The sequence below is a fragment of the Anopheles darlingi genome, chromosome 3 (assembly GCF_943734745.1).
Source record: "Anopheles darlingi chromosome 3, idAnoDarlMG_H_01, whole genome shotgun sequence".
Taxonomy (NCBI): Eukaryota; Metazoa; Arthropoda; class Insecta; order Diptera; family Culicidae; genus Anopheles; species Anopheles darlingi.
Window position 1 is genome coordinate 70680968 of NC_064875.1, and position 15000 is coordinate 70695967.

Below are 15000 nucleotides of genomic sequence, written 5' to 3' on the forward strand. Positions count from 1 at the left end.
AGTAGGTTCAGCAAATGGCTACTCGTGTTTCGCCGTTTACTCACTTTAATACGTTGAAAACTTAAGCAAGTTGTTCGTCATGGAAATCTTTAGCAAACTAAACTTACCATTTGAGATGTTGTTGGATGAAATGTCCCCCCGTTGGTGACTCACAAACACTGCGTGATGCTGGACCATTGGATAAAGCATCCAAAAGCACCCAGAGAAACGGTCCATAGGACATGCTTGCAGGTTCACTTCACGCTCGCTTTTCATCGGTCGCTATTCTGCATGGTGGTGTCACTGCAGTGCTTACTTCGTTCCCCAGGGTAGTCCGTGTGTCAACATTCTTTGCCAGTTTGATAGTCGCTTGCAGCAACCCGGCACCTCTTTTTCTAGCCATCCCTTTTCCTTTCCCTTTTTCTTTCGCACTCTTCTCTGCATGATGTTTAGTATGCATGTTTGATGTTTCGTATGTGCTTCCTTGCGTTATGCTGTAGAACTGAACGATGTGAAGGTGTAAAACAAATGGTCGCCAATGTGTTTCTATTTCTCTACTTTGTATGTTTACCTGCACACACACGTGCGCGCATCTGTTTGTGACAATGTTGGTGGCGTGCTGTTTGAAAAATAAATATAACCAACGTGGCGTGGTTCCTGTACCTCCACTATACCGCATCATCCCATCACTGCATCAACGGAACCGGAACTCATCATCTTCGCTGATGACGATTTTTTTGTCGCTCTTGGGATGATCCCACGTTTCACGCTGGCTCGGTCGCTGAACAAACAAAACACATACACACACAACGCGGAAAAGAGCAGCATGTCGCTTTTCTTCTTCCGATTGCACAATCTGCAGCGCGAGGAGGCGAACAAGAAGCGCAAAAAGCAGCAACAGCAGCAACAGCAGCGCCAACGGCAGCGGCGCGGTGCCAAAGTCTTCCGAGGTGCGTCCTGCAATTCTGGTTTCAGCCACCTGACGCTCGGGCCGTCGCGACTCTTCGAGAAGACCCCCATGAGCCCGTCCGACAGTCTCGACGAGATCGCGCTCCAGATCCCAAGGTATTTATCACACTTCCACGGACCGGACCTACCTTTCCCCTTATATCCTTTGCATGATGATGATGATGATGATGATGATCGCGTATAACCCAACAGCTGACGTTGCAGTTGCAGTCCATTCGCTCCACTTCTGTCCACTCCTTGACATCTTCCTGTGTGTGTGAGTTTAACACATACCCTCTTCAGACCAACGACCTACGATGGAATGACGTCTTCGGGTTCGTGTTCGCGGGACGCGGGTAGGGAAAGTATAATGTGGCCAGGACAGTGCGCCGTTGGTGCCAGCTTCTTCACGCTTAACTTTCCGCTGTAATCAAAATTAAGTTTGTCAATTTTTCCAATCTCTCTGCACCTTCCGCTTCTTGCGTGTTTTTTTACGTTTTGTTTTTGGGATTGTTTTGTCTCTCAAGTTTTCGAAGGCCCGGGACCTTCCGGAATCCACGAAGTGTTTCACTTGCCGCAATTCGGTCGTCCTCGTCGTTTGTCGTAGTCTGTTGTCGTCAGTCGTCGCTGGTCCACCTAGAGACGTTGCGCGTTAAAATAAAATTAATGAAATTTTCTCATTAAAAACTTTCGCTTTTCTTAAAACAGTTTCATCCGCCATTATCGCTAGCTGGTTGGCCCTGTCACCGACGCTATCATGTCACTTATCGCACCACTTCGGTCTTCGCAGGAATCTTTCAAGCCCGGTTTAAGGCGTATGTGACACGGTTTGAAAATGCCAGAATTAACATTCGAATTCAAGCTTCCAATCGATAGTGCTGCGGTGCAATGGGTTGTCAATTCCAATGAAACTCCCTATACGCAAGGTTTCGATCACTCTTGAAAGCATAAAACTTTATACTATCGTTATAAAATGAATAAACTTTAATGAACGGATTCCCTCCGGTCGTGCTGGTACGTTCCAGTAGTTTTCCATTAGGAAAATTAAGAACTTTGTCCGCATCATTGCACACACATTAAAGCTGCACTTCTTGCCGTCTAGCTGAAGCTCTTGCGGTGCGAATGACTCTATTTCGGAGAAAAGTATGGAGGAGAGATGTAGAGCTTCTTCTGTGGTGCATCCAACATTCTGATGCAGATGCCATCCGATTTTGTAATTACGTTAGCTTGCGTGCACCATTAGACACCCATCTTCGTCTCGACTCTCGACCATGCAATCGGTCTGGGATAGTTTCAACTGACCATATGCACTATTAGATTAGACTCGGACATTGTACGGTTTGTTACAATCAGTCCGAAATTCTCTCTCTCTCTCTCTTTCACTCTCGCTCGTTGGAACTTTATTTCCAGCACGTGCCTCCCCACCTGTAAGGCCTTCAGCTATGGGAACATGATCATGGGATCAATAGAAGACTTACAATTACTAGAAAGCATGCGTCTCACATCGAAATCCTGTTGCAATCATTTTCCAAACGTTTCCCAATGGGATGCTTCATCAGTCCGGGTATTGGAAATTATATTATATTTCACATAACAGTGTCGTCTTTACCGATATAGACTATAATTACACGCTTTGCTAAACCCACAATCTACATAATTACATTCTATTCCTATCGTCTACTGGGACTCTCGACGATCAGAGCACCGTAGTGTGTTGTTGCCGGCAGCGAACCCATTTTCGAAGAAAAGTCACAGTTTCGTCTCATTTTTTATGAATATCGCAACATTCCTTCGCTATTAACTTCACCACAACGCTGAGCGCACCGTTGTTGACCGTGGCAAACCACATCACAGAAGCGACCGCAACGGTCTCAGGCTGGAAAGCCACCATCAGCCACCACCATCACCATCACCGGCAACGGCACCGTTTTTGGGAAGAGGGGGGGCTGGAAATTTGAATCAAATATTTATCAACTTACTCAGTTGTTCTTCTCCAAAAACGACGACTCTGACTGTCGCTTACGGCACCGGTGCGTCACCGAGAGGGCCCCAGGACTGGCTTCCAAAGCCTTGGTGCAACACACTAGTGGGAATGATTCCGGGGGAAATAATGAAGCAACCAACAAACTGAAACAGAATCCATATCACTTTCCAAGGTCCTGAATAAACATGGCCCCACGATGGCACCCGGTGCTCCGCTGTCCTCCGCTGTGTCATGTGTCCGTGCGTGTGTTGGAGTGTGCTCGCCGCTTTCACTGTTATATTCGTCTCTTTAAGCGGCCACCCTGTTTTACGACTCATTTACGAAAGGATCGTGAGGCCAAAGTTGGTGATGGCGAAGGTCAGATGTGTTTGTCTTCTGGCGTCGGCAGCACGAAACGATGACGAAACGAATTTCGATTCCACTGTCGTCAACGGGATCTTCACCAATTTGAAAGCTAATGAGATGGCCGTCGCACCCATCACCCCACCGTTTATCGTTGGTTTTTTTTTCTTCGCTTCCTTTTTATCACTTGCCCTGTTGCCCGCTGGTGAAGCATCAAATTAACATTTAATCGTAATTTTGCATGTTGCTCAACATGTGACCTACAATAGTTTTTACCGAGCGCTGGACAGACAAAAAGTATTCCTTTTCGCATGTAGTTTCTGGTGATAATCGTTATCGACTGTAAGGCATTAGTTAAAGCAATAAAAAACAGGCGGCAGCATAACAAGAAATTGTAAACTCACCACCTTCTGTTATTGGATTTCACACTCGCCGTATGCGCCATTACGAAAACCACTAAGAACAGGTGTTATGGAGGGAAGAATTACTTCAAATTGCACCACCAGCAACACCAGTATACAATGCTAGCTGTGCTGTATGGAACAATAAGGGCCATCGGGGCCATCGTCGCAGAGAGAAGCGCATAGTCGCTGCAACTAGGCGTTCTTTACAAAAACTCTCCGTTCCAAATGTGCTGCATCAGCAACAGAACCCTTCAACGGCTTTCTTTTTTTGTGGTGAAGATCGCAGCAACCTTTGCGAAGAGGACATCGAGTGTACGGTTACGATGGCGGGAAAAGTCGTTTCATTCGTCTAACAACCGGATACCCGAAAGCTCACTTCGATGCTCTCGTGTTTTAAAAGCTCGTAGCATAAATCGGTTTTCCCCTTCAGTCACTCAGCAACAATTGCTCCTTCGAACGCTTTTACGGCTATCGGTCTCAGTCACACACCACGGGTATCCTTTTAAACGTAAACAAAGCGCTACCACTAGTGCACTCTTTCGTTCGTGCCGCTACGAACGCGATGAGCCCTCGGGTAGACGATTAAAGGAGACGATGCGTCTTCGCTAGTAGCCGTAGAACAGTTAAGCACAGTGTTTGAAGCTTTTCTAGCCCAGGCACCCGGCGCTATTGCCACAACAACCCAAGTAAAGCTCGCACAAGACCGATCCTGCAGGACACGAAACACGGTCGAAGCTTACGGTGCATGGGAACGGCGCAGACTTCCATTGGCCTGATAAGGAACACGATGCATGATGCCGTCTCTGTTCCGTGATATCGTCATCATCGTCTGCCCGCAAGCCAACCACCTTCTCGTCTCGTCGAAAGCCCCAATCGGAAAATTGTCTCGCGTTCTGACCGAGACCGCTCGCATTACCAGTTTTCAGTTGCTAAACGACCGTTACCGCGTTAACAGCGGACACATATATGCGCGCTATTCTTCGCCTGCGATGTGGCTACATCGGTGCGCCCTCAGTCTGTGCGTGTGTGTGTTTGTGTGTGCGTGCGCGTGTGTAGAAACCTGTCCGGTTGCCTTCAAATCGAACGGCCGCTTGCGATGGCGGAGATCGATCAATTAGAGGAATTAATATTTAAACTAACAGTCAGCCTCTAGTTTAGTGCATCGGAATTGAAGGATAATATGTGAATCCTACGATATCGCGTCGGCAATCCTCGAAACGTGTTGAGCAGAATAACACAGAAATGCTTCAGCACAGCATCAATTTGGAATGAAATTTCTCAACCGACGGTTTCACGGCATGGCTCGGCGTTGGATGCCGCAATGCTAGAATGGAATAAAGCGAGACCAAGCGTACAAAAGCAAATACCATCAACCTGTGATTGTTGAGCAACTTTAAAGCAATAGTAAATGAGTAGAGAGGGATAGTAGAGTAACTCTAGAAAGAAACACCGAACATCTCACTTCGCCTTCGTTTTTGAGAAAGAAAGCAAATATAGAAAACGTCTCCATAAATCGAAGAACAAAACTAGTGAACAGCATCAAATGATTCATTTACTGGGAGGGTACAGAAAAATGGTCGCTCGGTGGGTGATATCATGCTAGTGAAACTCGTTAATTGCTCTATCTGTCAACTCATTTGGTTAACTCAGACCGCATAGGAGTTTATCGATTACAATTTGGCAATCGCGTCCCAGCACGCCACGTCAACAGCAGCAGACGCCTTTCCTGGCTGATATTGATTATGCTCCGTGGTGGTCGATAACACGAGTTATCGGTATCTACTGCTTATCATTACCCAGCCGAGCTAACTTTACGGATAGGCGTGACGTCGGAAAACTGTGGCCATCATTGGTACCACGTGCAACGCATCCGTGCAATAGTTCCGGACGTTCCTAAAACGTCGCCACCAACCTCCTAAAACATCGAAAGTGGCTTAACTTACCTTCAGTTTCATTCGGTAGTGGATTGTGATTAAAGAAATTGAGGAAAGTTGTCCTCGGCATTAGTGAGGCAGAATGGTTACTGCGATCGCTGTGGTTAATGTTAATGTTGTGGTGGTTAAGGTGCTGTCATCAAGCCCAACACAATGCTGTTCCATTCCGTATGATGTGAGTGCAAGTGTGCGTGCATAATAGTGCGTGTGTATGTTTGTGTGAATGGGTGTGTTTTGGTGAGATTAGTGATAGTTCTTGCCGTTAATTCGATCGGTGCACTGGTGTGAAGGTGTCGTGTAACCCAAAAGCAAATATTAGCAAACCGAAAGTAACGAAACGAACAAATTAATCAACTAAACACCAAAAGCACAACAGCGAAACGCTACGTAACGAGAAACGCAACAAAACGGAAACACCCTCGGAAAAACAAGCCATCCAAGCAGTCCAATGCCCCAAGCACGGAGCAGTTCATCTTCGTTTCACTGTCCGGGGGAATTTATTATGGCAGCAACCAGTCGCTACTCATCCTACAACTGCTTGACCTCATGGGATTCATACGATAAAATACCAAGGTTGTTATTCGTTGACTGTATGGGGGATTTGGGGCAGTTTTACAATTATTTCTAATCGATTTCGAAACTAGTTGGTGGTTGAGCCTCTGAAGCCCTTAAGGGGGTCTCCATCAACGTCACACCCGGGTACGATCGGCGTAACCGCGCAACGCTTCCTTGTAATCGTAGTCAGTGCCAACAGCATCAACAGCAGGACCACCACCATAATCCATCGTCGTAATTTTATTGCAAATTGAATTCACGCCTAACGAACGTTGACAACAGCTCGCGTCACTCTTCATATAGTGGAGATTGTGTCCGTCTACTGGAGCGATGCCACCATTGCGCCTCAGGCGCGCCTTCCTCCTGTGCATGTGTCATTTCCCATAATGACCAATGCCTCGATTAAATTTTAATCCACATGAGAGAACTCACAATCCTATCGCTATTAATAGCGGCAGCCACATGATGTTACTCGCAACAGCGACAACAGCAGCACGTTGCTTGCAAACCTTCACAAAAACGGGACCACAAAAACAATCCCGTTTACGATGAATCATGGTTCAGGGGATAGGAATGCCCTTTCTTCTTTTCTTCCATCCTACGTAGGAGCGATAGTTTGTTGAAAAATGTGCCATAAACCTATCCATCGATCGACTCACAAACCCCTTTTTGGGAGGACAACTATCGAGAGTCCTCGCTCACGAAGTGCAAGTTTATGATGCTGGTTCTCAGCACAAAAAAGCGTACTTCTACGTGATTGTTCTACAAGGAGAAAACACAATGTTGAATTATGCTTAACGAAGATTGTAAGATGGAGCAAAACTAAACGAAGCGTTGCAACATACGGTTGGGTATTAAATTGGTCACATAAATTCTCCTGCTCTCGTTCATCCTCTTTTCTGACGTAGATTCTGCTGCATCAAAATCTCTGCAGTGATGTCGACAGCCATCGGTGCTGTTCGCGATGTTACTGCTGCTGCTGTTACAGCCTCTGTTGGTAAAGTTTGTGTCACCAACAGTTTCTACCGTCAGTCCAGATGAGCTGTACGTGTTTAACATCATTCTTAAAGTCGTATCCTTTACAATAAATTCGAGCGTTTCCTTCTTTCCTCTAAGTCAGCGATGACGTTACGAAAGTTTCTAAACAATTTCACTTTGAACCACCTCTCGCAGTCCAGGGTACGATCCACATGATACTCATAAAACTGTTCACCATCGTTAAAATGCGTTCCCAAAACTACTACCCTCCAGAGTCCAAAGCAGCATGCTGTGATGTTTGGTGACATAAAAAAATGTAAATCAAACGCCAACTTTCACCAACTTTTATACCAAAGATATCACCAGTGGAAGTGGTGTAATGCTGGTTTCGCCATAACGTTGGCTCTTGAATGTTATGATCATGTTTAAAATTTGATTTTCTCTTGTGACCAAACGATCGCCTGCAGATTCTCGCGGATTGGCAAGGTGGTGTGAAGCAAACTCTAGTAAACTCTCAACATCATCACAACCATCGAGGCATGGAAAATGTGGAGTTTGACTGCACCATGCCGATGGGCAACTGTCTCTTATCAAAAGTTGGCGAAATGACCTGCAATATTCTTAATTTGGAGCCAAGCCCAGAGATTGCGCACGAGTTCGGGCGAACAAGCGACCGACAGAATGCGGTGTAATAATCAAGCCAGACAGGATCCGGGAGAGGCGTGATGCGGACGCATTTCTGACTAATGATTACTGTTACACATCTCTGCGCCATAACGCACCCAGTAGCCCATGTGGTGCGCCACATGGGAGCCACACCACTGGGTGTGGTACATTACGCGCCATTCCATGCCAGCGGATGGTCTACAGTTGATGGCCCGTCCCCTGCTGATTTGTGGCTGGATTCTATTGTGAACATTATCAGATAGGCCACAAACCTACGGTACCGCAATCGCCCCGAAAGACTGTGTTTTTGGAAGTTCAAGGCCAAACCCGATATACAAGCTCAGCGCCAGGGCGATTGTCGGCCCTAGTGGGCGCCAGTGCATTAAACAAAGGAAAAAGGTTTTCTCTTTCCGTTTTTTTCTTTTTTCTACGCTCCAGCAAATGAGAAACCCCCCCTCCCCTCCCCGACCGAAAAGCGATTTTGCAATCTACGTGCTGGAAGTGTACAGCACACGTCGAGATCAAGAAACGAAGCTAAGCATAAGATGGAAGAGCCAAACAGAAAAAGGGCAAAGAATGTAACCTTCCGATCCTTTGGTTGGCTCGCTGGTAGTTGTTTGAATTTCCCCAAGGACACACAAAGACCAAGATTCATGCGTGCCATGGTTGTCTTTAACAAAGAGAGCCGGCACGTTATCCCCTGTTCGGTGACAGTAACTTATATTCAATTTTACGACCAACCACTTACGCTACTTCCGATAGCCCTTTTGAGGCCAGAGGAATATGCTCGTAGAGCCGCCATGATCGTAGAACACATTTCGGAATAACAACTAAATCGTTCAAATTAATGCGTTTCACATCTACCGTTATCGATCTACCAAGTGAAGACGCATCATGTCTATGTGCTCCATATCTCGGCTGGGCTAGATGCTGCCTTTGAGACAGCCAACCCACGCATGGCGCCCATATGCACACGAGATGGAAATTTACATAAATGCTGAAGCACCGGCTTTCTCGGAAGCACTCTCCCTCTCTCTCTCTCTCTCGGTGCGCCATCTTCTGCGATGCCTGGCAAAGAAGAAGGTATGTCACGGCCGAACCAGACACTCCCACCTCTGAGCTTCTCCTACTCACATTCCTTCCACCTTCAGCCGTCGTTGCTAATCGTTTAATGCGGCACGTGGAACATGTTCTGTGGAAAATCCGGTGGTCCCAGTGGTGCAATGAATCGTGTTTCTTATGCGGAAATGAAATCTAGCCGTGTAATCCTTCCGAGATGTTCTTTGATGCTCCCCCCCCTCCCCACCCGTTCCCGGTGTGTTGACAAGCATTCCGGTCTGTCCTGGGGCCGTGGTGCTCGCAAACGGTTCATAAATTGCGCGCCGTGTCGATCGTTCGCTCAGCATACAATACACCTGGGATCGCTGCCTCTCGAACTCTTCAGCGGTGCTTAGACTGCAACGGTAACTCCATCCTGGTCCTGAAATGATTTACTTTAATGGAATGCCTTAGTACTCTTTTAATTAGGCCATTCGTTATGATGCGCCTGTTTAATATGGCGCTCCCCGGACCATCAGCAAACAAGCAAACAGTCAAAAAACGCCAATTTACATCCCCAAACAAATTACTCTTATTATTCCAAAGTAATCCGAGCACCCTCGCCGGGCTCGTAGTTCCCGCGCACCATTTCCGACCATCAGGGCCCACGGTCGCGGATCCCACCGGGGTTGTGTGGCGAGGAATATTCGCATCGCGACCCCATCACCTTCGGTGCCCATTAGCGTTTTTGGGTACCCTCCACACAGGACGTCAGGTGCGCCAGAAGTAAGAGGTCAGGTCAGCGTAAGACATACTCTCTCTTTCTCTCTCTCAAACAATTCAGGGTGAGCGCGACGCCGCGCGACGGTAAATGCAAATTGGTAATTAGATTTTTCGACAGTGCCATCTCGCTCGAAAAGGCCTTAGAACGGCACCATCTTACCGCAAATGAATGATGAAAAATGAGCTATGCTTTGGTTGAGCGTGAAATTTGAAGTTTCCATCCAGCGAAATCGTTCACGGTTAAGGTAGCGAGGAGGGCGGGAGGCGGGGAGTTTGGTTAAGTGCTTGGCAATTACTGTGGCTGTGTCTCTCCACTACACCTTTCTGGACAGCAGCAGTACAACAAATCATTCCTCCCTGGTGGCAGGCAGACTATAAACATCGTTTCCGGTACGAGGTACCCGTTACGCTCTGTTTCGGTTTGCAGGTTGACGTTGGCAGTTTTGACAAGGACCGACCAACTCAACGTTTGCACAAGAGCACACGGGGAACAGAATTGATAATCCCAAAGCGCGGCAACCGGCATATTCTGATGCCATGGTGCTCCATGGCCCGGGAATGGCCGAGGTCGCAGAACACGTACCATCAGCGAGATTGCTGCTCAATTACTCAAACTAATGAAAATCATTAGTAACGCACCAGTTACAACGCGCCGGATGCTCTAAACTACAATCATTTTGCGCTGTCAAGACTGGCACGGGCACAGAATGGAGCATTCTTTTGCCAACCTGGCCCTGGAAGAAAGGAGCGCGTTCCTATCACACCAGTGCTCCCGCCGAACAGAAACATTCTCTGGTCTAACTCCTAATTACGATCCAAAAGTTAAAGTCTCTGACGGCAAGTGATTAAAGACTACAGCATTTTTCTCGTGCTTTCTTCCTATTTCCAACAAGTTCATCATTACCCTTGACCCTTAGCTTCTATGAGATTAGCCGCTGTCCAAGATGTTTCGAATGAAAGTAGCAAGACAATAAAATCTCCAGGCACACGACCCTCTTTAAGAACCCATTTTACCCGGTCTTATGCCTCCATCAAGACCGTCCATCTTTATTGTTGTTGCTGCAATTCCGGCGTCCCTAATTCGATTCCCCTTTCGAATGGACATGTCAGGCAGCTTCTGTTCGAGCTGAAAATTGCCGAATTTGCAACGGGATCGGAATCGCACGCGCAACGCGCTTACCCTCTTCTCTTGAGGTACAAAAAAACTAAGTTGGTGACTTTGGGATGGCCACCCCGCCTTAAATGATCTGCTAATTTTTTTTCCCTCGCCCGTTTTATTGCGCTTCGGTCACGAGGGCCTCCAGGGAATGGAGGCAGAATGGGAAAGGCGTAGGTGGATGCGGTTAAACAAACGGACCCACTTCTCAACGATGACAGCGAAAAGAGCGAACGAAAACACGAAACACACAAAAACTCGAAACAATGGAACGAAATACTAGCAACACTTGCGTTTTCGTTTTTCTAAATGGCCACCAGCAAAGCCCGAAGCAAACTTTTCAAACGGTTTTGTAGTAAACTTTACCTCCGAGAAACCGCAAAAGATCGTTTTCACTTGGATGCCTTGTAGAGCGTTGGTGTGTTTGTTTATCGCGGAAACCCATTTTCCCAGCTCTAGTGGAGTTGTTTCGGGTTGCTCAATGGAATTCTCTGCTTCGTTAGTTCTGGCTTTGCACCGGTCAAGGTGCAACTTGGTGCCTTGAGAATAGATTGTCGCCAACGGAAGCAGCTGAAATCGGGATGCGACTAACAAACTTTGACTTTCTCTGGCACAAGAACCGCGTCCGAAAACCTGACCCATGATATTTACCGCGTCGCAGCATTCCAGGGCAGCGAAATGCGTCATCTACCTTAACAGTGGTGCATTGTGCAGACAAGTAATTGGATGCCAGAAGATTAGAAGGAACCAAAGGAAACGTCGGTCCGAAGCAGTGTGCATGGAAAATGCTGATAAAACGGGATGTGCATTGTCCCTTCATTGCGTCTGATCGCTTCGTATTATCGCTCTATCAACCTTGAGCGTAGGTTCCGGCCGATAAAATATGCATCCTCCACGTTACGGTACCACTGCAACACCGGACTGCAATAACCCATCATTCTGTCGGTGCCCTGTACGCTGAATGTACCGGACGCCTCTGTTATTTGGCGCTGTCTGCTGAGGGAGAAATGAATTTTCAAATTCAATTCTGGTAGCGTTCGCTGCCCAACTCTTGGCTTGGGTCACCACTGAAACATCTTTTTCCGAATGTGGGTCATCTATCTTCCAATTCCAAGTAGCAGCTGCTTGCTGGTTTGCTTGCTTGCTTGCTGCGGATGCTGGTAGCGGCCTGAGGCGAACCGAAAACGAATGCAAACGATTGCAAGGATCCAAGGGACGAGAGCATTTGTCTTTCACAATCTAGCATCGCGCGCACACTGCTGTCTATCTCCGATGTCACGTCGTCGTGCTGCTTGTTCAGTAGCATGTGCGGCAGTCACAGAGAGCTGTGAGTGGATTTGACATTGGGTTTGCCGTTGTAGATGAAAAATCGTATTTCACCTCTCACGGACGGACAACAGCACAACACAGTTGCCTTGTACGAACAAAGCTTGACACACAGTCAAAAGTATCTTATCTCGATAATGTTGATCATAATTTATCCAATTTATTATCTTGCAAATCCCATTCTAACAGCCCGCGGGGATACGCAGCGGAAGTTGAGCCATTTTCCTCTTACAAATTCGTCGCTTCCCTTTCCCTTTCAGTGTGAACTTGTCTTTTCATTCTCTCTTTTCTCCTTAACCTGTACAATCTCCCTTTTGATTTCTATTGGAGAGTGACTTGTCTCAAGATTTGACGACGTATGCTAAAGCCGCAGCTTTTAATGCGAAAAAATAGATCCGCAACAGCACAGCGGAGTCCCTTTGTGAGTCGCTCTAGTAAAGGGCATCACATTCATAACAAGTAATCCCCAAAATATTTCTTAAAATCAACGGTCTGTTTACATCATTATATGCACTGCAACGCACAGATTTTACGGGTTACCATGCGCCTCCATCTTTCGCACCATGCGCCTCCATCAACTGGAGTTCATTATTATCCTTTCGCATTCTTCATTTTTAATTGCCCTACCGCTCAAACACAAGTCGACGCTAATGAGCATCTGTTGCGATTAATTTACGAGTTTTGCAACCAGAACCCTTCAGTCAAACAGTTCAGTCAACCACCCTTCCGTCAACGCTCTGTATCAATGGACTTCGCGCCGCGTTGAGAGCGCATCTATGTTTTGCACTGTCGCCTAGGTGTCGGTGCTGAAACAAAGGCACTGCTGTAATATGGAGCAAACTCCACCGTGGGACCCAACTCAGAACATTGAAATCAGAAACACCATCGCGAACGTCGGAGTTCATGTTCAAGATCAACTATATTTTCCCAAACAACATTGACTTTCCCGGCGGGCCTCGCCGGATGCCAAGACTTTGTTTTTCCAGCAGTAAAACTACCCAAATTGCCTTTCGCTAGCAGTGGCAGTGGTAAACTTTTCAAATTACCAAATGTTCGAGCAATGGGGCGAGTCAACGAAGCCACTTTAGGCAACCAGTTGAGGTTCCTCGGGCCTTAGTCTACAGCCCTGCCGATACAACCGGTTTATCTAGTACTGAGCTAGACGCTGTTTTCCATACAACAGTTCGCGTCGCGAACACGGTTGGTGTGGAAATTTGTGTGTTTGAACGGAAATTTAGAACATTTTGACTGCTTTGGAGGTAAAGGATCGTTTTGGGACCATAGCTGTAGATGCTTTAAGGTTATATTTATTGTTATTCAAGTTACCACCTCGTGGTGAGGCAACTCTTCGTAGAAGAATATTTTAATTTTAACAATTTTGTGAATTTTAACAATTTTGTTAAATCACTGCTATGCCAACTCACGTACTCCCGGCTCGAAGAATAAGAATACATGCAAAAATGATACTGATTGAGCTGATTCCAGAGTGCAGGATTGGATTCTGAGAAATCATTTTGCAATTTGCAGTGAATTCGAAGCTTTTCGACCGAACGTCAGTGCGGTCCACAGCGATGCCGCACAAAACTCGAATCAATAATGAAGTAATATCGATTATCGAAAGTATGCCAATGTAAACGGTGTGCTGTTGTAACGCTTAGCATTGTATGACTAACGCCAGTTAAGGTGGCTGGATAGCAGTGTTGGCACTATAAACTGTCACCAGCAACACTCCCAGTCACATTCGATGGTTGACCACAAAACACCCCCTATCGGCCGGTAGGGAGCCACCGGGAGTGTTGCGGCTTTCGATTGAATAGAATTTGGTTTTACCGTTCGTTGGTTTGATTTGTGCAGTCCGGGAATCGGTGGGGATTAATTGTTCAGCAGGCGCACCGGATGCCGATTCGTTTCCAGCAGACTTTTCCAGGATGCACACAGCAACAACAGCAGCAGCAGCAGCATCAGAAGAAGCGCTAGCGGCGGATTGTCCGTTAACCAAAGTGGAATCGAATGAATCGATTCTGTTGCCATAGCGTTGAAAAGGTCCGACCATGCTTGACGTTCTGCCCAGCAGAACACCATAGCACGTGTAAGCTCTTTTCCGCTGTTCGCTAGCGATTGCCTCAAGCGTAAAATCGGCCGATCCTTCGACGTCATCGGCGAGAGAAAGGCAACTGAATACGCAAGAACAAAAACACACAGAGAGAAAGGTCTCGCCAATTTGGGCCATCATCATAGAACCTCGGTGACATGGCGAGGGTCGGTTAGTACGACGTATCAGAACAAAACCATTCTTCAACAAAGATGATTGTAATCACTCACCTGTGTCGGTGTGAGTGTACGATACGTTTCAGTCTAGTTTCAGAACACAACTCCAGATCGTTTTATTTCTGGGAGTAAGACCAACGAGATTGATGTATTTTTAGCTTTCGCTTCATTTTTTTCCTTGCGCATTTTGGTTTACATTCTGCCACAGTGACGTCATATCGGGGAGCCGCTTTCCATTTATTGCAAAATGATAACCCTCGACGAAAACGAAGGTAGAGTAGCGTGTACTGAGCGCACTCGCCGCAGCTTCAGCGAACACGAATCCTACTAATTAAAAGCTAAACTTCGAACCACAATCCCAACTTTTTTAAAGCCGTTGTGTGGTGAATGTATCATTTAAGTAATGTTCTCGTGTCGTTGGGAAATGGTTTTCAACCCAAAGTGTCACCAAAGTATGAAAACTAATTTTCATTCCTCACTCCCTGTGGGCACTGCGGGATTGTGGGACGATGAACTCGCTGAGCTGCGTCTAACACAACGTCGCAAATACGTCATAGTAACGAGACCGAGCGGAAGTAACGCTCACAAAACCTGAAACCAGACTTCTTTGTTCCGCGATCCTCACCCTAGAGAGGTTCC

At 46.7% G+C, this 15000-nt stretch overlaps 1 protein-coding gene across 10 annotated transcripts in view; it reads left to right on the plus strand.

Annotated features, from left to right (window-relative positions):
- The window catches only part of LOC125955144 (potassium channel subfamily T member 2), a 114550-nt gene that overhangs the window by 73267 nt on the left and 26283 nt on the right, over positions 1–15000 (plus strand). For 8 of the 10 annotated variants that reach the window (XM_049686077.1, XM_049686076.1, XM_049686079.1 and 5 more), the window contains exon 2: positions 805–1044. The exons of 1 other annotated variant lie outside the window; for it this stretch is intronic. In XM_049686077.1, coding sequence (XP_049542034.1) covers positions 806–1044 — 239 coding nt within the window. In that variant the 5' untranslated portion in view covers position 805. Of the gene's footprint in view, positions 1–804; positions 1045–5783; positions 6165–15000 lie in introns of those variants that run through there. One more of the 10 variants, XM_049686085.1, reaches the window with a different exon arrangement.